Raw genomic sequence first — 27230 nt, forward strand, 5'->3', positions numbered from 1 at the left:
ATGAACCTTTCTTTCAGGACCTTCAGTTAAAGCATGGAGATGGTCCCAAACCCAGTTACCTTTCTTCTCACATACAGATCTCCATCACCAACATAACAAAGGATATAAAGCTGTCATGGTAGAAATAAATCTTTTTGCTGAATTATTGCCAGTATTGTTTGCACGGGTTTTTTTTTTTGGTCAAAATAGCACTGGAGTACATAGGGGGACTCTTGAGTTAATTGGCTTGGGGAACAATGCCAAAAAAACTCTAAGACAATGCTCCAAGGTAGAAGAAGAAAGAAAGGCTGCTGAGGAGGGTTATGAGGTGAGGAGGGCGTGACATATTACATCAGTACCCACATTCACATTTGACAGACTTGCAACGCTGACCAGAAGTCGTGCCACTCCACCATGGCTTTGTGACTTTGGAGAGAGACAGGAGTTATTGTCCCTCTAGAACTCCTGAGAGGTGAGCAGACGTCACTTGATATAAATGATGAGGTGATCCTTGCATCGACAAGATCTCACCGTCACCAAGAGCCCTCTGTGGCTAACAGCTACATCATTCACTTAGCCGGGGCATCGTAAACTGGAAATAACTATGTTGAGCTGCGTGTGTCTCTCTGTGTGAATGTTTACATGTGCGTTTCTTTGCTGTTGAGATGGAAAAAAGGTAGAGAAATGTTTATTTATTTTTTGTTTTTCTATTCCCAGAGTTCTTTGGCTTGATGCGTTTCTAAGAGGGTGAGGTGTGCATTCTCAGGTGACTGATGAGGTTGCGCTGCTGGGTAAACTTCCCCCCACAAAGCTGGCATTCGTAGGGCTTCTCCCCCGAGTGGACACGCATGTGCTCCGTCAGACGGTACTGGCGTGTGAAGCGCATGCCACATTCTTCACACGCAAACGGCTTGAGGCCAAGGTGGCTGCGCATGTGGCGTGTCATGGTGCCCCTCTGGGTGAACATTTTGCCACAGATGTTGCAGGGGAAAGGCCTGGTCAGCCAATGGCTCTTTTCGTGCTGTCTCAGCGTGGCTGGGTCTTTGTAGCTCTTACTGCAGACTGTACACTTGAACGGACGTGTTTCAGAGCCGAAGGTGGAGGGGCCGACGGAGGCAGAGAGGTCCTCCGCCTCCTCGTCTTCCTCTTTCACGAAGCTCCCCCCCTCCTCTTTGATGTAGAGCTCGTCCTCAGTGTGCGTTTCCACATGAGCGTTGAGCTGCTCTGAGCTGGGGAAGCCCTTACCACAGGGAATGCACACATAGAGGTTGTCTCCGAATGCTGGTTCAAAACCTTCCTGCCGGTACACGTAGTTGGCGCTGTGCCCTCCTCCGGTTCCTCCTCCGCCCCCTGCACTCTCTCCGTCACTCTGCCCGCTCTCGTCGCTGTGGTCCTGGCCATTCTCTCCACCGTCTTCCTCATCTTTACACTTGAAGGACTTATCAGAGCTGCCACGGCCGGTGGAGCGGCCATCTTTAGGACCACCCACAATCGCCCCGTTAACCATGGGCCGGTCATGGTCTTCAGACTTTAACCCCGACGCCTCTTTCTTAGGCCATTCGTTCTTGCGCGCCCCATGCCGGGACTTCTTCTGGGGCGGGGGGCCGTCGGGCTGGTTTTGGGTTTCCTCCGAGGCTTTCGAGGAGGAGTTGAGCTCTGTGTTCTCTGAAGCGTCTACGCCTGGTAGGGTGGTAGAGGAGTCATCCAGAGAGGCACTGTTGGTTGTGGATACTGAGGCAGATTGAGGGGATTCTTGAGAGTTACTGTGTGGGCTCAGGGCGTCGGTGGCTGTGCCCGCGGAGGGAGGGCTCTTCTTGGACAGGTCCAGTCCGAGGTCGGGCTCCCCGGCACTTCCACCGCTGCTGAGGTTACCGTTACTGCTGCCGTTCCCCCCATTCCCGTTCCGAGCCGAGCTGCCCACAAACATCTCGTCGTCCGAGAGCTTGTCCCGAAGGCCTTCGTCTGGCTGTGGCTGGTCGGCGTCAGAAGGGGTGGGAGGATAGTGGTTGTTTTTAGGGACGACGGGGGTAGAAGAGGAAAGGCGCTGGTTGTTGAGGCGTAAGCGGCTGAGGGGACCTGGAGTGGAGGGTTTACCTGGCAGGGGTTTGCCGCCACTGCGCTTGAGCTTCTTTCTGCACAGAGCGGCGAGGTCGTGGAGCTGGAGGTAGCTTGCTGCGGTTAAGAGGGCACTGAAGTTCTGCTCGCTGCTCTGCTCCGACGAGGACAGGAGCTTACCAGTGTAGATGAAGTCCAGGACTTGTCTGAACACAGAGGGGTTGACCATCTCTGTGTCGAGGTTAATGAGGTTATCATGGAGGACCAAAGACTTGAAGTAGATGCTGCTGGCCGCCAGGATGTTCTTGTGGGCCCGGAAGAGTGCGTTCTCCACCACAATGATGACATCACACAAGAAGCCCTTGGCTCTCTGCTGGTTGAGTTGCAGCAGCAGTTGTTTGGCATGATTTGGCAGTTCCATTTCCACCTTTCTTCCTTCTCTTTCTCTCTCTCTTTCTCTCTTCCTACAGGAGCACCACCTGCAGCTGTAAGAAAAGACAAAATGAAAAGTTAGTTTTACATTGTAGACATAGAAAATATACGAGAAAAGGAGTAACAGTCTTTTATACAGCACACAAAACATTTTTACACTCATGTTGGCAATGTACAAGAAAAAGTCAAACATTTTGATAAGGCAAAAGCATCCAGAAACTTGGGAAACTGCTCACATTTTTCAAAAGCAGTTTTTTTGTTAGATTAGCTGAATTTCCAGTCTATCGCAGCCTTAAGTAGGATTACAATTTAATACAGGGTTTAAAAAAGGAAGTTGCAGTGCTTGCCTCTGACACATCGTAAAAATATTACTGCATGTGTTATGGCACCCACTGTGAGTACATCAATCTAAACTTTTAGCTCTCACAGGGAAATTGGCAAGTTGTTAGCACAGTGTGCCACATAATCACAAAGCAGCTTAGAAACAGGAACCCTTGCTTCCCTATCATCTTCCTTTTTAAAACGAATTGCAACCCTACATAGATCAGGCTCTACACATTGGCACTGTTCTGGCACAAAGGTGACAGGGGTGGAGGAGAAAAAAGGCTAAAGGTAGCTTCTTTTCCACCACCCCCCTTAGCTGCTCTCAACTATCTCCGTGGTCTAACTCTAGTTTCGGTGGGGTGCTCTCTTTGGAAACTGGGCTCACTCCAGTCTGATTAGGTCATGGTAATGTCAGCCCTGCCCCATTGTCTGGGGGTGGGGGTCGGTGGCACAGGGCCGGGAGGGGGGGAGGGATTAGGTGACACCTGAGCAGGTAAAACTACACAGGAGCTAGGGGCAGGAGAGGGTGTGGCTCAAGGACAGCAACACCTGATCCTTCCGGGAGGCCCTCATTTATGGAATTAGGACAGATGAATCTCATTCACTGTTACACTGCCTATTGACAGCCTGTCACATACCATAGTGCTCTACCTCTAGACACTTTTTTAAAAGCCGTGGTGGGCATGCCGGGAAAATGGACACACGTCTTTAATGCCCCAGATCAGAGTATACCATAATACAGGATGTAATAATACAGGTAATGCAGAGAAATGCTTAACTCAAGCCATACATATCATGCAAAAATGTGCCGTTTCAACTCAGTGCCAACCTAGAGATTTACTAAATCATGTTTCATAATACCTATGATAAAATCACGGAACTGAGGGCAGCTGGTACAGCCCTTTGCTTATGAATGTTGAAATGCAGCATGTCTTTATGGTAAACTTTAAACCAGTAATGGCGGGTTCCTAAATGAAGCATACAAATCCAGCATAAGCTTCCTTAAGCCTGATTTATTTAAACTGAATTGACTGGTTAAAGGAACAAGTGATACATTTGTGGTGGTGCTGAGCTACATTATTTATCTCAATGTAGTTGTTCATTCAAGTTTACATTCAACATAATTGGAAAAAGCAACCCGCCTCTAATATACTTGTCAAGGCCCTATACAGTTAAGCTCTAGAGATGGCTGGCTGATGTATCAAAGCGGACTGTGTTGAAACAGTCAGGCTCTCTGATACAATCAGCTGGAGTGATCATTACTCCCAGGTCCAGGCCTGGGTTTTTTGCTCTTCTGCTTTGACACTCTCCACTCATGGTCTTCTTCCCATCCCCCCAAACCTTTCCTTTCTCCTCTCCCTTCCCTTCTCTCCATCCTCCCACCCTCACCAGCTTCTCACTGGGCATGCAGACACATCCCAGGAACACTTCCCTGTCCCCCCAAACGTGAGTAATAATGAGCCATTCTGAAAATACATAACCCAGATCTGCAGTTAACAGCACAATATGCTACAGGGGTGCACACAGCACTCAAAGCCCCACAGGCAGTAATGGAGAGGAGTGCTGCTAAGGAGAAAGCAGGGGCCTCTGGTCAGCTACGATGCCAAGCCAGGAAGCCATACATCAGTCAAGTCTTGGTCTTAACATACACACACCTCTGCATGTTTTACGGGGGGAATTCAAGAGGCTATTCCAGAAGACCCGACATAAAAAAAGGGGTTGGGCTCAGAGTAGAGAGAAGCAAGCCAGCTCAGGAGGAGAAAAAAAAAGCGCCCTACCCTTCCCAACCCCCTCCTCTTCTCATCCCTCGTTCACCCCCCCCCCCCTCCCCTCCATCACCCACACGGCTATACCCTCTCCCCCTGGCCCCTCCAGTGCTGTGCTGTGCCGGCTGGATTCCAGGGAGCTGCTAATGGATTACGGCTGATCTATATGCAGCTAGAGTAGGACACGTGTAGGCCCAGCTCCACTTCCAACGGTGCTGCCCAGGAAAGCAGGCTTAATACCACAGGGGACAGATAAGTCGGCACCATCATGGCAGCTCCATCTGTGAGTGCGTGGTGCTCTTGACAGTTTGTAGTAAAATAATTTTCAATCCCATATATATGCTGTGGTTCTGCGACAGACATCATCACAGCCTAGCAGTTATAGTGTAAAGTGTAAAAGGGATGCATGGAGACGACCCTACAAGAACAGCTAGAATGATGTTTTCAGTATGCAGGAAAACTAATTCACATGTGTAACGTTATGTAGTTTGAGCAGCATTTCCCCATCAGGTTTTAGGGCTGGATCCATGTATTTTTAAAAAGGCCGCCCTCTGAAAAAGGAGGGCAGGGACGTTGAGAGATGGCAAGATAGCTAGTCAGAAGGGGAGTGAGAAACAATACTTGCTCTGGCCAAATATGGCAAAACATACCAACCAACGACGGCTCTGGGGTTTGAACTGCAGAGTGGGACATGCCCTGCAAGCACAGGCACAGGATCAGCTTACCTTGCCCGCAGTGTTAACCTTTTGGGAAACTGGCTGCAGCTAAATGAAAGAGGCGGAAACATCATTTCCAAAAAAACACAGCAGCAACCTACTGCGCTTTGCCTCAACCTTGGCTTGCTTCAGGAGCCTACTGACGAGATGAGAAGCAGACAGGGATGTTTACACAGACTTAACAGACATGATCAGGACTACATATCCGTGTGCTGATTTGGGACTAAAAGCTAGCGAGCATCCCAAATGCCCCCAGCAGTAAATGAATGTCAGCGTCCTCCAAATGACACTAGTTAACTTACACCAGAATGCTGTACGGTCTGGTACGACTTTATTTGCTATTGTCTGTCATTGCATCTTTTTCCCCCCCCGAGAAGTTTATGGATTAAACAGCAAGCCGGTAAACATTTCAGAGTTTGTGTTCACGCAGCGAAGGTGACAGAGAGCGTTGGGCTGTGGCACTAATCTCCTGAACGCAGGGTAGAGAGCCAGAAGAGAGGGCAGAGGTGAGGCAAAGTCCTGTGGCGCAATAATAAAAACACACCCTACTACTGTGAAAGGTCATCAAACAACCAATAGAAAACAAGACAGCGTAGGATTAAGAAAAAAAAAACACATCCAATCTATTTATTAGAAGTTTTCTTTCACAGTGATTCCCTGTAAAAAATATACAGTGATGACTTTTAAAACTACACACAGGTCATATTGAGTAGGGGAAGATGGGCAGAAGAGACATACGAGTTCAGGTAAAGACTGTTTGAGGCAGACAGGGAGAGAGAGCCAATCATGTACACAAGCAAAAGGCCTCTCCGTGTGCACGCACTCACATTGACAGTGCACAGCACACACTGAAATACACACACACACACACACACACAGAGAGAGAGTATGCTGGTGGGCAGAGAGAGTGGGGGAGGGGTTAGGGGGATGGTACAAAGCCAGTTTGAAATACAAACACCGAGCAACCACCTCTGAGCCATTTCAACATGGCTGACTCTGCTGCATGGGTAAGGTTGATCCATGCAGCACTCCTGGGTGCTGCCAAGTATCCAAGTTTCGATTCTCCCATGAGTGAAAGGATGGCTCGCATTACAATTAAGAGATTAAGCAGACTGGCTGTGCTTTTCCGCTACCTAATGCTATGCATTAATTTTCACCTGTGTAATATCTGCTGCGTCAGAGAACACGCCATAAACCTTATAAATCTCTAATGATTTAGTCATGATTTCAGATTTAACAATGTTTTAGAACTGAAGTGGCCAGAAAGTTAAACCCACCCATGTGCATACATTTGGGAGTTATGGTGTCACCCCATCATGTTTCCAGACCGCTATCACTGTCAGAAATCTTTGTCATGCAAAGAACTGCGTAGTGTCTACATTACAAAATAAATCAGGTTTCTCCAGCTGAAATCTACTGTTTACTGGGCTTTCCTTATTCCCTTACCTTGTTTAGGTAATTCAAGCTTTCCTCCACAATGTTTTTTAAGTAATGTAAATGCATTGAGCATAACCCAATGTCACCTGCAAAATGTTGTGCAATCAAAGTAGTTCCTAAACAAGCCATAGCGTATTGTATTGAATATTCTAAACTAGACACAGTAATGAATCTACTGCAGTGCTGAGGTGCCATGGAGAGCAGAACATGCAGGTTTTTTTGCTCCAACCAGAGACTACAGAGGGTAAAATAATAAGGGGGAAATCCTGCTGTGGTTTCTGCTTTAAAAAAAAATAAAAAAAATAAGAAGAAATCTGCCAATACACGAGTCTCCATGGAAAATAAATGGATGAATAGCTCAGATGAAGAGCATATGCTGGAATTCTGTACACTGATCAAATTCTGGTTATAATCTCTTCAGAAAGGCTACAGGAGAGACGTCTTGCTGTATAAAAAAAAAATCTCAAGAAAGGACAAGAGGTAAAGGCTGTGTTGTCTTGCACATTAATTTCTGCAGTATTGTTGGATACAAATGCTATAAAGAACAGGTGCATGCCCCCAGTGCTGCATGGCTGAAAGGAGAAGTACATGGATTACAGTGTCCCTACCGCAGTCTGGGCAGAACCCTTCCAATTAAGACTCATTTTCTGTCAGGCAGTTCAGCCATGGTGCAGACAAACAAGTCCTGACCAGGGTGCAGTGGAATGAAAAGAGCCTGGCCATTTCATCACAGGAGGGGGCCAATGGTTACAGCAGGCCCCAGATGTGCCAGAGCTGTGCAGCAAGGGAAGAAAGGGCAAGACTCTCTCTCTCTCTCTCTCTCTCTCTAAACATACACACAAGCACATGACATTTCATACATGTGAACAACTCAACATGTATTCAAAGCCATGGATCTATTTATGTGTGAATTCCTTAAAGAGTCTAGCATTAATACTATAGAGAACAAAGATTTTTCTTCAAGGTATCTGTCATATGAAATCCCAAAATAACAACAGGTCATGAATGTGTATGTCATCTACAGGTAATACAAAACACCACCAATTCTAGAAGTAGAAGTAGAAATACGTGTATACCTTCACATGTTTAAAAAAAAAGCACGCACACCCAAACCCTACCTCTAGCACGTTTATTGTCATAATGGTGCTAGATGCAGAACCTGGGCACACACAGATCAGCTAAAAACACATGCATTACAATGTTTCCACTCTGCTCCTCTTGTACAGTTTGATTGAAACTACAGTAGCTTTGGAGATTTCAGTTTTTGAATGGTAATAAACCAGAAAAAAAGCATATTTTGGTATGCTAATTTAATCATTTTAAAACTACAACTTGAACACAAAAAACTCAATACTTTCCTTAGCAATGACTACTACTACTACTACTACTCTCTCTCTCTCTGCAATGGGTTTAAGTGTGTTTGCATCTACGCTCTGTGTCCACGCTGTATTGTGTTTTGTGGCTCACTAGTTGCAACCAAAGGGCCCCCTGGAGAAATTAAATAAAGACTGCAATGAACAATGAGACTTGGGCTACAAGTGATACTGGATAAGAACTGGCAACCGCACACTGTATCCAATTGTGTTCCCTTGCCAAAGTTGAAGTGATCAACCAAACCCACTAACAAGTGAACATATGATTGGTATGATAAGGTGACCTCTGTCTTAAGAGAAGGAACTTCTTTGAGGAGATAAACCCCCCACCTCTCGTAAAAAAGGCAGCAGATCCACATAACCTGGAGCCTAATGCTTAGGCTAAGGACAGAGGGCATGTTGGGTAAGGCGAGATCCTGTATGGTCCAAGGTTTCACAGAGCTGGCTGCCAAGCCCCCCTCCTCCTCCCCCTCCTCCTGCAGCATTTAAACACTGCATAACCTTCTGGCTATCAGCACTACATTCCACAGACTGTTTCTTCTTCTTAAAGAACAACAACAGCCCTGCCCCGAGGTGCTTTAGCCACTCAACGCACCTATCTGCCCCGCCAACGAGCGGCACACAACGGATCATAATGGATCCAAACAGATACGACAGCCCAGCACAATCTATAAGTCCTCGTGGAGCGTGTCAGCAGGACATATAGCCTAAGCAGCCTTACTGCATTGGGCTGCCCACACACGCCAATGTAAGCCATAATCACAATGTACACAGGACACTGTGTGTGTGTGTTGAGAAGGGGAAGGGACAAGTAGGCTGAGGCAAGACCAAACGGCCGATCATTGGGATCATGAGGCATACACACACACACAGAAACACACACCAACAGAAACAAACACGGGCCTCAAATTACCCTCTAGGCCCCACTTTGTAGTCCATAGCGATCAATAAAACTAGTCACACTGATCAGTTGACTTGACTTGCTTATTTTAATGGCCTATTACTGAATATACCAAGGTATAATATATTTGACAGTCAGCAGAGGGTTAGGCGTGGCAATAAAATAAGTACAACGTTTTTTTGATAACATTTTTTGGGCCTGCATGTTTTGATAGAGATACTAGCTTGCTACAGATCTGCATTATAGTCAACATAGCACATTTTCAGTGTAATATTTAATCCACTACCCGAGAGTGGTCAAATTAAATGCAACATGTTATCCTCACTCACCCAAGTTCATTACAGAAGATATAGTCTTGGAAATAATAAGAGCACATGAACTAGACACTTTGGAATGTCAGTCTTTAAAGCCGATTCCCTTTACAGATGCAGGATTGTCATCATCAAAACACCGAAGGCAGTACAACCAAGAGCCCTTTTCCAGTTGTACAAGCCTAACCACAGTAGATTGTGTATGTAATGTCTACTCTGCATTTGGATGGGCCTCGTCAAACCCAAAGATCTTGTGCTTTTACAGCAGTATTGTTTAAAAGCAAAAATCAGGCAGAGCAGTTGCAACATTCAGCTCCACTTCTGGGTGGATGTGAGCCACCAAAATACAGCCCTATAATATTCATATTACAGCACCATGCGAGCAAGAAGATGGATAGATTTAATTGTTTTAAAATCCCCAAGACAGGGCTCTATAAATTACTTAGCATTTAAAGAAAATAGAGCAACTTTTTTTCATTTTTCAAAACTTTCTAAAAAACAAAATGGGTGCATGCCAACAACTGCCCTGGTCTGGATGTATTTAATGTTAAGAATTAAAAACAGTGAACGCTCTGTGACCAAACTACAAGGAAAAACCATGCCATACCATTTTGCTATGCATGACAAGAATGAAAGCAGGAGAATCCTTCCAACTTCGAACCCACATTTTACAGACAGGCCTATACCAGACAAGTGAGGACCTCTACCTTTGACACTTTTAACTCAAGCATCCCGATACAGTTTAAATGTCTTTGAAAGAGTTTACTTTTATCATACTGTCATGCTTATTGTTTGAATACAGGTAGGCTGCACCAACTCTATTGTTATCAGAAGTTCAGCTTGTGTGGTTTAACTGTTTCTTTAGTGCTAACCAAGGCGACTAACCAGCCCTATAGTAGAGAATGTATGTGTGTGTGTGTGTGTGTGTGTGTGTGAGTGTGTGTGTGTTTTTACAGAACTAAACATTTTTGTTGTACAAAACCAGCTGCCAGTCAAAGGAACCCACATTGCTGACATTCCTGTGCCTTATTATCTTCATGCCCTTTGGTTTTTTAACTACACTAATTACCTGAGGGGCAAACTGTCTTCACACCTGAGCTCATACATTGTTTTATTAGTAAACAAGTGCTTTGAGGTTGGCTTGCAATTAAGAGTTTCATAATCAATATTCGACATGCTGATGTGGCATCTTTTTTTTTTCTTGCTTGATCAGAACGACAATTTACACTCGATACCATGCAACACTGTTTCAATAAAGGGCAGCAGTAGTTTGGAGTCACATTGTAACGTTACACCCACACTGTAGCCGATCACAAAGATGGTCGATGCCTAGCAGTAGCAAACCTATAGGCTATGAAGACGTAGCCTACACAACCCACTTTTGCAAGACACCGCCAAACCAGAAAGTGGCTGTACATGCGTTTTAGTGAGTAGCCTTTATTTGGTCAATCCCGTTGAATATGAAGGTTTTTTTAATTAGCCCTACCAAAGACCAAACTGGCACATAGCCTACTACACATAAACAATGCACGTTAGGCTACACTATAGGTATCGACTGTAACATATAGGATCACTCGGATAATTGTGCAAAGGCCACAAAATCAGCTTAATGTTTCCATTTAACGCATTAGATTCAATGTATTGCTATTGACAAAAAAATAAAAAAAATAAGTCAGTGTTATGGTTAGGCTACACGAGAGCAGTCGATTTAAATGAACCCCTCGTCTCGTTGCCCTGCATTTTGGTAAACAATTCATTGAACTTAGTGGATAATTCAAACGGAAAACGAGGTTAAGCGTGGACACGTTTCAACAAATCTTGCGAAACGCTGAGAACCATGCCGTGTGTATCCTGTCTGTCGCTTGATGTGCTATGCCAGCCTGGTGATTATATGGCACACACTCTTCCTGTGGGGCATCTCTCTTTCATAGAGCCTGCGACGCCAAAATAAACGCCACGACGTTTGCAAACTATGTATTTAGCTGTTTCGAGCACTACACTATCGCACATACAGTGGGGTTTCTCGACTTGCCAAGTAGGCTGGTATAGAGCAGGAATAGGCACCAGCAAGGGAGCCCCTTTTTTTGTTGGCACGCCGTGGAAAAAAACACACCAGCGTAACGCCGAAAACCCTTGCGATCCTTGCAGCAGCCGGGAGAAAAGCGATCCGATTAAAACGGGCGGAAAGCAACGCCGTTATGAGTTTATAATCCGCCTTAAAGATAAAATATTTCGTTTACAATACCTTATTACATCGGTGGTATCGTTCTCAGGCGTTCTTTACCATCCTCTTGTTCATCTCACAGCCTTCGGGACGCCATGTTGCAAGCTTATGACGTTAGGCTTCCTCACCCCTGACCCACATTTGAATAGAAACCAGCCCAGAGTGCAGCAGAGAAAACATCCCACTGTGGGAGGGTTTGGCCACTTTCTCAGCCCAAGACCCCTGGCAACTTTACCTGCAAGATGGCAGAGAGAGAGAGAAAGAGGGAGAAAGAAAGACAGGGGGAGGGATATGCACAATGTGCATTAGGCCTTCTTCTTCCAGCAGCACGATTCAGCCATAGCCCTATACTGTTCAATGCAGGTATATGCTGCAAAAAATGTACATCGACAGATAATGTTGTGTATTAGGCCTGATTATCCTATGAATAGAACAATTACTCAAACCGGGAGGGTTGGAAGGTCAGGGAGAAACCCACACGTTTCGATTGCAGTTGCAATTGAAATAATAATATTTTGTTTGTTAAAGCGTCAGTAGGCAATTTATTTAAATTAAGTTGTAGGCCTATCCTACTGTTGGTAAGCATCACACTTCCCTATAATGGTAGGACACATTTTGATTTGAGTTTTTAAGTACATTATGTTGCTTGATATCACCACATGATAAGATCGTTGCACTGATGCGGATTATGCAACGGGAATTTTTTTTTAGTGTACGCTGTTTCTCTCCAAACTCAAGAGGTATCATTTGGAAGACTATGCAATTTAAACTTGTGCTTTGTTTAATGGGCCTATTGCAATCGCCATGGACAACCACAGCCACCCCTTTTAATTATTAAATCAGTTCACGATTTGGATTTAAGATAATTTGCGAATTGAGAGTTGTATCCATAACAGATCTGAAGATTATTGACGGGCAGATGATTTGAAATGTATAGACAGAAAAAAGGGGGGTGGGGGGGTTGGTTGAGGTTCACAAATTGGGCACCAGATGTGCGGAAGTGTGTCGATCTGTTGGCTCCTCCTCTTAGCACAGAGGACCCAGACCAAACCCTCAGCCAATAGAAAAAAGGATACAGCACACTGATGGGTATCACCTACAGACTACATGCCATTTATTGAAACTCTATCAACAGGATGACATTAATGATGCTTCCTTGCTGACGTTAATATCTAGTATTCTTGCCCATCTCATGTATGCTGTAGAAACACACATCGATCCACACAGTAGTTTCCTCGCCCGAAGCTTTTTGCCCATGGCTGGATATCGAAGTTATGGCGCGGTGCCAAAGCGCTCTTCTGACACTCTGTGGTTGCCGCGAACACTGCATGCTCCGCGGGAAAGATCCGTCAAACTGAGTTGCATAATCCAGGTGCTCAGACGCACTGCATGTGTTTCTGTGCGATTAACTCGCTCTTCCTTCACGATAAACTATGACTATGAGGCAAAAGCGTGTGAATACTCCATACTAAAGTAAGAATGTAATAAATCAAATGTAGGCTGATATTATGTCCAAAGCGAATATATGCAATAATTAATTTAATACAGTCTTGTAAAAAAAAAAAAAAATTAAAACGCGCACGGCATGCAAATTGCGGTGTGAACTTGTTGGCACTGTGGGATTGCTGTATTCACACCTGCATAAATTATGAAGAGTTACATTTCTACAACAAGATCGATTTAATTAAGATGTCAGTAAAACTAATCAAACAGCCTCTGGGAAGATGCTGGAGGCTTATCAGAACGAGTAATAATCAAGACATATTTGAATATTTCACATGTAATTGTTTTTGATGAAGGACCGTCTTAAGAAAATGGGAAGACAAGGATGTTGGCAATAAAAAAAACAGCGCCTCTTAAAGTAATTTCAAACATTTGTTTCAGTTATTGATTTTAATGTTCATTGAGAGTTTTAATATAACAGCTGAATTCAAACACGACATAGGATCGGTGTTCATTTGTATTTTCCATCAGTTCTATGTGGAACAACATGATACACAATAAAAATCATCAGACACAAATGCATTATAACACCTTAAAGGTGCACTATGTAGTTTTAGAGGGGGGTTTGTTTACATTTGCAGAGCCTGCAGTAAGTTTACAAAACGTTTTACACTACTTGTTATTCTCTTCATATTGAATAATTGTATCATCATAATGCAATACAAAATTACTTTAAGACTAGAATATGTTTGTAAAGAAAACCGTGGTCCTTGCTGCTGTAAACAACAACAGTGAAACAGTAACTTTTCAGGAAGATTTCTAAATTCAAACAGTGTTCCAGGGATCCTATTTTCCTTGAAAGAAATAGGCTATGATTATTCAGTTAAGCGAATGCACCTTAAACAATTCTCTGACAAACACAAAGTTGCATAGTGCACCTTTACATTCGTTGATTGAGATTTGAGGGCAACAATGAAAATAACAAGGTGTACAAAAAGTCGTTTGTTGTTCCAATATACCCAAAATGCCCCAGGTCGTCCTAAACGTTTATTAGTGTTTTATTAAGTTGGTTATGTTGGCATGGCTATAAAATAAAGTTTACCGCACAACTTTTACATTACGCCGCAGGGAATGGGTGTCTGCTGGACCAAGTCGTCCAGGGTGTCGCCTTATGAGGAGAAGGAAAGAGAAGAGAAGAAAATGAGATTAAGGATTCAGTTAACATTTGCCAATTTAACACAGACAACAAGACGGCGAGATAAAATATTTTAAACAAGAGACAATCAACAAAAAATTACATTTAAAAACAGAAAACTATAAAGTATCAAACAGGTAAAGTTTTAAAACATTTAACAGCACTCCTACAGTGCAACCTTGCACAGGGAACAATATATTAATGTCAAAAGGTCGAGAAAGGTGGTGGACACGTGGAGGGGCATTTAGAGATGGTCATAAATCATTATTTATTTGGGCATTTTACTATGATCAATTCTGGGCTCGAGTGTGCCCACATTCGTGCACAAAACCCTTGGCACCGAAATGTAACCATTATTAAAGGCATGTGCAACACCGATTAGTTAACATCATCAACACTCTCTTACCTCCTCCTACAGCAGGCTCGCCACACCTTGTTGTACAGCGTCTCTCTGAGCGCAGTGCACCCTCTGACGTACAGGATAGGGGTTAGGCAGGCGTTGACTCGGGGCAAGATGCGCATAGGGTCAGTGCCTTCATTCTTAAAGGTGTAACAGGTGAAACCAAAGAAATTACAGGTGATAACGTGAGAGAATATGGGAAGCCACGTCGCTAAGAAAAACGCAGCCACCACCAGGATGAGATACACCGCTGCACACTTGCTGTCTCTCTCCTCGGAGGGCGGCTGCTTCTCCAGCTGGAACTTGGCTATGATGAACAGTTTAATATTCAACCCTATCATTATAATTATTGTGAATATGTTCCCCACGAGCGTACCGAGACTAGTTATCTGTTTGGCTATCCCGTCCGTGACCAGGTTGTATGCGGCCACGATCAGGAACGCATAGACCCAGTAGGCAACGATGACCATCACGGTCGTGTTTCGGGTCATGCGCTGGGAGTATTTAAAGGGTGACACCACCGCATGGTACCTGTCTGCCTGCGCGGCCAATATGGCCATGTAGGACAAGCCTAGAAATGTCGGCACGATGTAATAGGTTTTCGTAGGGGACCCGATCACATCCCTCACGTCGAGAACGCCCGCATAATAATATGACACGCCAGAGCAGATGTCACTGAAGCAGGTGCTCAGCATGTACAAGAAGCGGTTCTCACTGCGCAGGGCCGTGTTCAGCAGTATACCGAGAGCCACAGATATATTGAAGAAAATGATGGTTGCACCCAGAAAAATGTTGAAGAGAACCATCAACACATTGCCAAAGCTTGTGAGGGGTAGCACAAGGGAGATACCACGGCTGCTGTTCCACATCATCAGCGGCAGCAGAGCAGCTGTGTGAATTTACAGCCGAGGGGGGGTTTACCTGCGCTCTGATTTATGTAGGAGGAAGCACAGTCAGGCTTAGAGGAGGACGTCCACCTGGGTGACTTCAGTTCCCATGGAAAACAAATCAACAAGCTCCTGACAAAAACATGAAGAGATCAACAACTTACTCAAACAACTGCAGCAGTTGTTTGAGTAACAACAATACATTGCTTAGATATTATATCAGTGATTAAGCGGGACAAAAGGCCGTCTTGCATATGTAACTGCTGTTATCTTTAAAAATAACAATATTCAAAATTGTAAATGTTATTAGGGAGTAAGAATAGAATGTCTGGAGCACAATTATCCCCTTAAATTTAATTTTATCATTATTATGTCAAATATATGACACTTGTTATCTTCTCACGACGTCCAAAACAGTGTGTCCACAGAGATGGTTTCAATCTTTCATGTGCAATAAAACCTATTAAAAATGTACTTTAATGATTAAAAAGTGCTATTTCCATCAGAAGCAACACTAAATAATCTCTCATATCAATAAAAACTGTTTTTCTACAACACATTCATTTTTTATAAGGTTTCTAAGTGGTGGGACACTTTTTGTCAACACCGTCAGGCAATCCATTAAAATGTTATAAAATCAGGTGAAAATAAGAGGCAGCTGTCACTTTGAAGGACCTCTTGTCAAAAGCTCTGCAGAGTACATTAGAGTCAGACATGCTCTGATAAGTGTTGTAGTTTTAGAATATTTTACATTCCGAATCTTGAAAGTCCTGCGTCACAACCATAATATGTCAACACCGACTTATAATTTTGAAGAAGTTATTTGAATTTTTTTGATTATTATTTTTTTTTTACAGAAAAACCAAATGGCTATTAGATAAATTCCATTTGTTATGTTTAAGAAACCTTAAATATGTCAACACCGTCAGAGGAAATCTGACAGAGTTGACATTTGACGGTGGTGATAGGCCAATGACAGTAAAAAAAACAAAAGCTGGGAGGTTGTGTCAAAGCGTAGCTCAGTAGCTTAGTATATGTTGGATACATACATGTCATTTAATTTGCCTAAACATAGGGTCTGTATTTTTTGATGATCACTGATATATGTACTATTTGACTAAATTAGTATTTGGTCATAATCTCAGTTCATATGTTCATCACTTTTAAATGTACATCATCATCATCATCATCATCATCATCATCATATGTCTTTATTACAATGGTGGTTAAAGAACATACTGTATAGTCACTAAACTAAGTCTTAAGCAGCAGAGGACAAAGAAAGACCTTCTAGCATGTGTACCTAGAATCTGTATTATTATACAGTATATTATTATATATTACAACTCAATTACAATTGATCAATTTAAAAATCCTGTTTTGCATGTGTGCTAAATGTGCTAACCCTTTTGAAGTTGTTTTCCTTCATGAAAGCATTGCAGCTGCAGGAAAGCTGTCAGACACATTTATTTGTATGACATCGGCCTCTAAAAAGGCGTATTTGTATTTGCAAGAAAGAAAGTTGAGAAAGAATACTAACCTCCAATAATCTATAATGCATTTTTGTGCAATGTGCACCATTTCAGAAGTTGGGACTTTTGAAATGAGATTTGTTCCGTTACTACAAAACTAAAAAATACAGAACTGCCGGTTCTAATTAGAGGCACATACCTTACGCTCATCTTACCAAACCTGATGTGTATATTAAGTGGTGTAGGCCTACTGAATATCAGGGTCAGTTTTTTAGTGATTGACTCAGATACTGTTGTAGAGCCATGCTAGTTCCAGTTATTATCTGTTGTTTCCACGTTTTATGCTTGTGTCTGCCATCTGCTCTCTATCATTTTATTCCACCTGCCTGCCAAACAGACTCCTTGCTCCCATTCCACTCCAAACAGCTATCCTCAACACCTCTTTATCCCTCCTACAGTCCTTGGACATCACTCCACCAAACAAAGCTCAACAAAGACCTCAAAATAAACCACTGTTTCTTTAAAAAAAATCAATTTCCCTGTCTGGGTTCTGCATTTGGGTCCAATTTAATGACCCTATCAATGTTACAGTGGGATACAACAGACTAGTATCTAGTGTGTGTGTGTGTGTGTGTGTGTTCAGACAGGCTGACTCTTGGTGGTCAGCACAGTCATTTTAAGAAGTTCAGGGAAGATGTTGCTGTAGCAAAAGTCAGCCTTGTAATGTTGCAGAGGGGGCCAGAAGAAAATCAGTTGTTCTCCACATATATAAATGCTAACTTAAAACCTAAATATCCCTTCAATTGTACGCTAAACTGAGATTTTTTTCCACAACATTATTTTGCCGCCAGACAGCCATTTATTTTTGTTTTCTTGTGTCTCTTGAATAATCTGCAGTAGCTCTGAGTCGAGCAGCTGATTGGCCGGTGTGATGTACAAAAGATATATTGCTGTACAGGGGAAAACTAAAGCTGTGGAAAAAAAGTTTAGTGTAGAATTAAACGGATATTTAGCTTTTAAGTCAGCATTTATATGGAGAAAAACTTTTTTATTCTGGCCCCAACTGCAACAGTACAAAGCTGACTTCTGCTACAGCGACATCACCCCTAAACTCCTTAAAATGACTGCCCTGACCGCCAAATCCAAAGGGTAACACATTTATAATGCCTAAGTACCCCATACAACCCCACTTCAAAAATACTGAACTATCCCTTTAAGGATAAAAAACCTAATTTCAATACATTAAAACTAACCACACTGCATATATTGACCACAAACTGAGACATATAACATCAACATGCAATGATCGCATGCATAATTTAAAACAAATATATACTGTAGTTAGTGTAAAAAACATTGATTGCTGCTAACAGCATAGAGAGAAGTCTTTCGGCCAGACAATGAGGAGAAAAAAAGGCTTATTAGTCCCTCTAGTGGCAGAAAAAATAATCGACTTCATAGAGGTGTAAGGGGAAAGAATTCATTTCATTTCATTTCATTTAACTTTTATTTATCCTCGAGAGACCAATTGAGGGGTGACCCTCATTTTCAATGGTGTCGAGTTCAAACAAATTCCAAGGAAAAACAACAATGCATACACAATATTCAATGCAAATACATCAAATACACAACAACAGGTGAAGAGAAGAAAAAAACAAAAAACAAAAAAACAATTGAAACATTTACATAGTGGTGAAGAGTGGCAGCAATTAAAATTAAATTAAATTAAATGGGTGAAAGTACAATATAGCCTAATTAAAACAGTTACAGGTAGAGTTTGGCAGATTTAAGATAGTTTGTTTAAATTGATTAAAGGATATGAAGGTATTTAGTTTAATTTGTTGCTGTAAGTTGTTCCAGGAGTCGGGGGCACTGAAGCTAAAAGCTGTCTTTCCCAGCTCAGACCGGGCTTGTGGGACATAAAGCATGAGCATGTCAGTGGAGCGGGTCTGATAAAGCCCATCTGAAATTTGCAACATTTCTGTTAAATAACGAGGAAGCTTCCCGATCAAGGCTTTGTAAATAAAAATATGCCAATGTGCATCACGTCTCTCTTTAAGGGAGTACCACCCAACCTTTTCATATAAAAGACAATGGTGTGTGTCATAAGCATCTCCTGTGATGAACCTTAAAGCAGAGTGAAAAACAGAGTCTAGGAGTTTAAGACATGAATGAGATGCATGCCGGTAAACCACATCACCGTAATCAAGGACAGACATAAAAACTGCCTCAATAATCCTTTTCATACTAAATAAAGGGAAGGTGGTTTTGTTCCTATAAAAATAGCCAATTTTTTGTCGTAGTCGACAAACAAGATTTTTTATATGGAAATTAAAAGTGAGTTTATCATCTAACCAGATGCCGAGATATTTGTACTCTGTGACTCTTTCAATTAAAAATCCATTCTTTGTAAAAACATTAAAATCATTCAAATTTGAATTAGATCATATTCATTGATAGTGGACAGATGTTGCACAAAGAGGAAGAGGCCATTAAGAGAACTTTTTTGGAAACTTTCACTAAATGATTTGAGAAACCTGCCTGGATAAAAAAAAAGAAGAAAAATACTGTTTATGCATGGCATGTGTCTATGTTGTTACAACACAAGACAGACATTTGTGAGAACAAACTGTGAGGACAAGGAGTTGGACAGTCCTTCACCATCATGTAAAAAAAACAAAAATTTCTAATTTCACAGATGAATTGATTAGTCGGTTGAAGTAAAGCACCTAATGTGTTTTGTTAAAGAATATCAGATGCAGAAGCTATTCTCAAGTTTTCACTCTGAAAGTGAATGCACGAGGTGAGGAAAGTGAGGTTATTGAACAAATATTTTAAAAAAAATGCTTGGTGTACCTGCACCAGGTAGATTTCAGACTTCAAGGTGAAATTACGTTTTTTTTATGTTGGCTGATTTAAACCACTAAAAGCCCTGGTGAAAAAGTATGCTATTTATTTTAGACCACTCTAGTTTATTATAGACCTACGCCTACTTTAAATAGGCCCATACAAATGTTATTTCAAGTATAGCTTCTTGTAGTTTTTGTGTTTAATGTAAAGTATGTTTGACATTATTTCAGTGTACATCAACATGTCATTAAATTCAAAATGTATACTTATTCTGCATTAAAAGGGGTATTTCAGTTTACTTATTTAAAGTGTTGGTTATTGTGTGTATGAGTGTATTGTATTGTAAACTAATATACTTTAAACAAGTATACTAAATAAGAAATACGTAGCCTATATTGGTGATGTATTCTACTAATGTAGCCTACTTTTTGTCAAGGCGTTTGTTATACAGTATGATGCACAGGGGTGGATTACTGCACGGGCGAGAAATACAAAAGCAAGTTAAAAACAATAGCATTAGTAGCTCTGTCTAAGGGGCTCCATGAGGGGCCTTGAAGGCCCTCTCACACATACAGAAATAAGCTTTCTATGTGTGAATTCTAAATTGTTCATAAAAAGTAGCTATCCACCCTTTATCTGTTGAAATGGGCCCCTCCATCATGGAACATGGGTCTGACCAATCTGTTTAAGAAAAATATGAATAATGTTCCTTCTGCATCTCAGGATTTGATGTAGCCTCTAAAATTTCCTCTCAAAGTGCACCAGATTGATGCATTTTACTTTAAAAATGTAAAAAAAAAAAATCCGGGGGGGCATGCCCTCGGACCCCCCAACATGGTACAGGGTCCCTCCAACAGTATCCCAAAAACCTGTGGGAAACACTGACTTCCTTAATATGTTTTGCCATTAATTGTATGTATCTGTGCGAACAAGTCAGTGTACCGGACTGGATAGGGAGGAGTGAGGGGGCCCTTTAAGAGTTTGTGCCCAGGGGCCCATTGTCTCATAATCCGTCTATGATGATGCAGTGTTATGGAAAACATAGGACGCCCAAACAAGTGACCTAGCTTTAACCCCGGGGAGTTCTTGCGATTAGGGCCTCACTTGTTATTTCCATATGGGTGGCATGCGTCAATTAACGTGACACTTGTTTATGCTCGAGCCTCTCTCTGGAGATCCGGAGGTTTTGCTTAAATTCTGAAACGCATTGTAATGAACGCTGGTCTTGTGGCGGAGCGTCAGGATGCTCCCTAACGCCACCGTCCCTCTGTCGGTGGACTTCGACACGCCGGAAGACTACATCATCTTCATCTTCCACATCCTGTTCGCCACCAGCGCCGTGCTTGTCGCCGGCTCTGTGGTCGTCGGCATATCGTCCACGTGGTCTCTGCGAGGCCAGAACCGTTTCATATTCATGCTGAACACGAGCATCAGTGACACTCTGACAGGCTTCTCGGCCTACTACCTCGGCCTCTTTGACGTCCAAGAGGGCTATCCCTCGAGGAACGGGACGTTCTACATTCTACCCTCGTTTCTTGGCGTCAACATCTTAACCTTCCTCTTCGCTCAGTTCGACCGGTACCTCGCCGTGTGCCATCCTTTCTTTTACAATCGCTACATAACCAGGTGTTTTGTCATTGGGATTTGCGTGTTCTGCTGGACTTACACATACACTATCCTCACGGTGCAGAACATGGTGCCCATTTCAAAGGCGGCTCAGATAAACGCGTTTGGTGTGGCAGCTCTGCAGATCATAGTTCTCGTTAAGTTGTTGATGACTGTTAAATTATACATCATAGCCAGGAGTCAACTGGCGAGAGAGGCGCCCTCTGCAGAGAGAGACAACAAGTCAGAGTCGCTGCGCATCATTGTGTTTGTGGTCATTTGCTTCTTGGCTCTGTGGTGTCCATCTTTTGTCAATATAATTGTCAGGCAGTTAACTAGGAAAGGGCTGACATTCAGAAATGAAGCCACCAACCTCTTCGCCATCTTGGCGCGCCTTAACGCACTGGTCACCCCGGCTCTGTACATCTGGGGCAGCCCAGCGCTGAGGGAGGCCGTGTGGAGAAAAGTGTGGCGATGGGTCTGCCCCAGAAGGCGGATAGCAAGGTAACAGTCGCTCCCAAAACAACAGGTGTGATTAAAAATGTCGCTATTTTAATTGTTTCGCACACGTTACGCATTGTTTTAAGCCAAATGAGTATTTGTTCTACATATAATAATATTTTTGTGCAAATAAGAAATATGAGACAATTACTGTGACTGTCTTTCCCCATCTCCAACCCCACCCCTCTTTTCTTTTTTCAGAATTGGCTTCAACTTTGATGGAGTGAAAAAATAAATACGATGAAGAATCAACATCGTGAAAAGGTAGCCACACATGGACTAAACGGCCAGGTCAAAACCATGTTTCAATCATGTTTGAGCGAATGTAAATGTATTTGAATTATGTCAAGGGTGAAATATGGGCTGTGCTAGAGATCAGGTGAGATTGTATCTGCCACGAGGGTAATCCATACAGTTAAAGGGCTTAACCAACTAATTCTGACATTTCATTTAGATAATGTGTCTTGTGTTACACAAAAAAAAACATACGCTTTTTATAACAGAATAAAATGTAATATTTGAAAGTTTTTTTTGTTTGTTTAAATTTTTTTTTAAAGGTTTGGTTAACACTTGAATATTAAACTTTCCATCAAGATTAAAATACTGTTGAAATAAGCGTGCTATCACTAACATATCGTGCATTGTCCTATGACCTTCAGTTGCAGGTGATCACGTTAATGTAACTTGACTGTGGAGGCCTCTCACGAGTGGCCTGAAATAATATATGTTCAGCGGTGACAAAGGCTCCATGCTATATATAAATATAATGTGCACTTGTTTTCCTGTTCCCCCTCATGTGTATTATTATAATGTTCCTATGTCAAGATCTGTTCCAGCCGTGCTGATCCGGAGGATTCGCTTGCGTTGATGAGCTCACAAGCAGCATTCCCGCTGTTTAACGGCGAAGGAACTACATGGCCACTAAATTACGTTTCGTTAATTGACTCTAATGTTTTGTGCCGTGCCACTGATATCTGTGTTGATGGAACTTAATTTTCCGCAATTGAGCCATAACGTCAAATATTGACTCACGAGCTGTATCACAATAGGAAATGATGAGGGTTGCGGGTAGATCCAGTAAGGTGGGCAGCTTCATATGCCACTGCCGGCTGTAAATTCAGGATCATGAGAGCACCACACACAGCCCTGACGCAGATAATAATGTTGTTGTCAGGCACCGCGGAGAGTTACTCTCCCGCTGACAGCCGCAGGTTCAGGACCCTGGTCAGCTCCGTATTGTTGACGCAGACAATGGTTAGGCCCTGATTGTGGAGGTTCAACTTTATAGGTCATAATGATCACTAAACTTGTGTATGGGTTTTCCATTTTGTTTGAATGAAATGGAAAGGATTCATTTTTCTTTTATTAAAATGATTTGTAATATAAGGATCTCACGGATGTGGTATTTTCTATACATTTCTCTTCTTGCGAGTTATACACGATAGCTCGTGGCATGATTTGTATGGCCAGTCCTGTCCTCTAAATTACGTGTAGCTACATGCCACTAACTTGCAGCAGAAATATCTGTCACTGTGAGGAAACGTTTTGTCACCGTTATTGGTTTTCTTTTTGTCAATATATTACAGAAACGTTGTTATCGACATATGTTGATAAGTTGCAAAATATTGATAGCCTAATTATCAGTCAAATGCAACGTGTTTCATTTGTTTTCAGCCAAAATATCTGTTCTTGCAATAAAATGTTTGTTCTTACAACGAAAAGTAAATGTTAAATCTTTTCCATTGACTGTGAACATAGGCTTCTGTATACCTACAGCAATTCCAAGCAACAATAAGTTTGGTCACCACAACCGGGGAAATGTTATTTTAGGCCTCATATAATTTTGTTTTCCAAAACGTTTATGATGATGATAATATAAATATTTTTAAATTACAATAATTCTTATGATTATAATAATTGTTATTTTTACTTACACCTGTTTTTATGCTATGACAAGTCAAAATGTTTGCGGTGGAGGTGGCCTATTGACTCAACCCTGTAAAGGATTTATAATATTAGACATGAATGTTACCCTTTAATGTTCAGGTTATGATAACATACATTTTCAAACCTAAAACGATATTTATTCAAGTGCAATGAAGAAACAGTAGTTCATACAACTTTCTTAATTCGACGGCAACTGGACTGCAGGCCTATATTCCATGCTATATTACGTTTTATGAGTGTTCATATCCAGTATCTGAATACTTATTACTTATTATTATTAATTACTTGTTCATTTTTAATGTTTTGTTTTTTTGCAGTCAAAGGGATTTTCAGGGCATATGGGGTTGGGTGTAACTGACACTGGATCTATTGGTTTTGACTGTAATTCGTATTCAAGTGTTACAGAGGTTTGCATCCTTTGATTCTCTTTGGAGTCCTTTTTTCATACATTGTGCCTCCCACCGACAAATTGAAAGAATGTAGGCCTTATTGTTAATAGTTTTAATGAACAACTGATAAAATTAAAAGATAAAGCATTGACCCTTTTTAAATGAAAAAACAAAACAAAAACATTTCAAGCTTAGGTCGTGGGGAAAACGTTTTAGTATAAAATGGGCGGATATTCATCAACACGCTTTAGAATATAAAAAGGATAGATTAAAGATACATCATTCTGACAATGCTCCTCGCCAACAGCACAGACTCTATGACAGGAGGAGGCGTGCCTCTCTCGGTGACCTTCGACAGTCCAGTGGACTATCTCATCTTCATTTACCAGATTCTATTCGCTACGACTGCCGTCCTCGTAGCCGGAACAGTAGTCATTAGCATCTTGGCCACGAGAGCGCTGCGCCTCCAAAACAGATTCATTTTCATGTTGAACACCAGTGTTTGTGACACGCTGGTGGGCTTTTCAGTGTATTATCTCGGTCTGTTTGACGTTCAGGAGGGGTATCCATCTAGGAATGGAACTTATAATATTTTATCTTTTCTTCTTGGGGTTAATATAATGACATTTTTATTTGCACAATTCGACCGATATTTCGCCGTTTGCCATCCATTCATCTACACTCGCTTTATAACCAGGCGAGTGGTGATCTCTGCAAATATCTTTTGTTGGCTTTATGTGTACGCTCAGCGGCTCTTAATTTTCTTGCCACTGTCAAAGCAAATACAGATATATGTTTTCGGCATTGTCGTCTTCCAACTCATCGTGATCACCAAAGTGGTCATGACCGTCAAGCTGTATTTTATCATCAGGTACCAACTCGAGAGAGAACCCCCCAGCGCGGACAAAGAAAGCAAGAAAGAATCACTGAGAATCATCATTTTTGTCGTCATAAGCTTTTTGTTGTTGTGGTGCCCCTCTTTTGTGAATATCATCCTCAGACTGTTGGTAGGTAGAGGAGGACTGACGTTTAGAAACGAGGCCACCAATCTGTTCGCCATCATGGCGCGTTTGAACGCTGTGTGCACGCCGTCGGTGTATATCTGGGGGAGTCCGGCTCTGAGGGAAGCCACGGTGAGGACAGTGTGGGGCAGAGTGTGCCCGAGATGCAAGAAGAAGTTAGAGGTTAAATTACCCCTGCACAGGTGACTGCAATGAACATTCCTTCAACTTTCAAAGTGTAGTTTGGGGTCATTTTATTGAATAGCAACAGAATACTCAGACAGCACTAAACATAACCCTTGTTCTAAATTCTAGTTTTTCTGACTGTTGACTGATTTTTGCATATTCCTGAAAATTAATTATTTTAATCAAGTTACACAATAATACATCTGAGAATTTCTTTCAATAGGCCAACTTGCAATAAGCAGCTGCAGGTTTTACCCACTTGTTTCTCAGAGTTGGCCCTACAAATGAAAAAGGAAATCTATTGAAGATTAACTGACATAAATAACGTCTTAACTGAGGACTCCAACCACTGAAGGAATCATTGATAAGGCATTACCACTAAAGGGGTAAAATATTACAACTGTGAATGTCATAATTTAATTTTTTTTATTTTATTTCACACATAATGTCGGCTATGGTTGTTTCTGATCGGTATTTTGGTTTGTGTAGGCCAGGCCTACTTAGGCCTTTTTACAATAATCATTTATTTAATAAATAAAACGTTTTTTTTACTTAACTCTAATTATTTATTTTCTTAAATATTATAGGAGATGAAGTGTTGTGTTTGCAAATTTAACAAGTGTTACGTATGAATTTTGGGTTGAATATTGAGGTCAAAATATGGACTATTTAAACGCACATCATTTAATATTTGCTATCTAAAAGTAGTACCTCCATAAATTTCCATCTTTGTACTTTAGTTGTTAAAGTTTTCGATAATGTTATTAGGTTGTGGGTTAAAATATGGCACTGGCCTATTTATGACTGAACTAACACACTTTTCTAACCGCGAAGTGAGCTGGATATTATGTTATGTTCTGCTATTTTTCATACGGAACCAGCGTTCTATCATTATAAAATAACTATTATAATATAATGAATGAGGTTTTTCTTCCCTCAGTCTTCCCTTGGCCCAGCTGTCCTGTTAATCGTAACCCTTACTGTGATGTCACAAGAAGGAAACTGTAGGGTGAGACCATAAAACACTCTTTCTGCCTTTTCTCATTCTAAAATTATCCGATTTAATTTTTTTTGCACATTTATACTAAATAGGATCTCCGAGTTCAATACACCTTCATGTTCCAACCGGTGAAGTAGGCCTTTAAGGCCAAAGTAAAATGCAGTTTTTCCATCTTGTGTATTTTTGTTAGAGTATTTAGGAGCATTTGTGCAGGGAAGAATTTGAGCAGCGTGGCATTGAGAAACAGAGCCGAGATGAAACATCGACAAATTGTAATCCTATTTTTCAGCCTCAAAATGAAAACTGAAACGTAAATTATTAAAGTAGCCTAACGTCTCACAAAATACATGTTTGCCTTTTTGCCATTAAAACCAGGTTTACTGAGCATTGGCAATGAAATAAAAATGACCACATATTGTATTGTCCATTTTTCTTTGTATTTTTAAGCGTTTTAATTGGTTATTTCATGACATTTAATGGGGCTTATGTTATTATACACTTTCGAGGAGACAACAGCGCCGCCTGGTGGAATTAAACTACAATTCAAATCGGCACTGTGGTGGGAAAAACATGCTGAAAGAACACTTTAGAAATACTCTGTAGGCTTAATCAAGTAAAAGCGCTTCAAAAATGTTATTACAGTAAGTAAAGATCATGAGCATAATCAGGAAAATTAAACGTGATAAAAGGAAAGGCGATTGTTATACCATTATATCATTAGATTGTTATTACTAATGCATTCATTTTAAAGTAGAATTTTACTCTATAGTTGGTTGAGGTGGAGATAGATAATTTTGAACTATTCTGTACATGACTGCAACAATTTATTATTTTTA

The 27230-nt window shown here is 41.6% G+C and overlaps 4 protein-coding genes across 4 annotated transcripts; 2 read left to right on the forward strand and 2 right to left on the reverse strand.

The window, feature by feature from the left end:
• Positions 1 to 718: 718 nt before the first annotated feature.
• On the reverse strand, positions 719 to 2458 carry hic2 (hypermethylated in cancer 2; the record flags this gene model as incomplete). The annotated part of the gene is made up of 1 exon (XM_080049462.1): positions 719 to 2458. Exon 1 carries the CDS (start codon positions 2453 to 2455, stop codon positions 719 to 721), a length of 1737 nt encoding a protein of 578 aa, XP_079905588.1. The 5' UTR covers positions 2456 to 2458.
• Positions 2459 to 14558: 12100 nt separating this feature from the next.
• Positions 14559 to 15425, reverse strand: LOC307261485 (uncharacterized protein; the record flags this gene model as incomplete). Its single annotated transcript, XM_080042041.1, has 1 exon — positions 14559 to 15425. One exon carries the CDS (start codon positions 15423 to 15425, stop codon positions 14559 to 14561), a length of 867 nt encoding a protein of 288 aa, XP_079898167.1.
• A 5568-nt stretch (positions 15426 to 20993) lies between these two features.
• On the forward strand, positions 20994 to 21878 carry LOC307256489 (sphingosine 1-phosphate receptor 3-like; the record flags this gene model as incomplete). The annotated part of the gene is made up of 1 exon (XM_080035462.1): positions 20994 to 21878. Exon 1 carries the CDS (start codon positions 21009 to 21011, stop codon positions 21876 to 21878), a length of 870 nt encoding a protein of 289 aa, XP_079891588.1. The 5' UTR covers positions 20994 to 21008.
• A 2619-nt stretch (positions 21879 to 24497) lies between these two features.
• Positions 24498 to 25415, forward strand: LOC307256496 (uncharacterized protein; the record flags this gene model as incomplete). The annotated part of the gene is made up of 1 exon (XM_080035471.1): positions 24498 to 25415. One exon carries the CDS (start codon positions 24498 to 24500, stop codon positions 25413 to 25415), a length of 918 nt encoding a protein of 305 aa, XP_079891597.1.
• Positions 25416 to 27230: the final 1815 nt, after the last annotated feature.

The sequence above is a fragment of the Ammodytes marinus genome (genome assembly GCF_949987685.1).
Source record: "Ammodytes marinus genome assembly, chromosome: 2".
Lineage (NCBI taxonomy): Eukaryota > Metazoa > Chordata > Actinopteri > Uranoscopiformes > Ammodytidae > Ammodytes > Ammodytes marinus.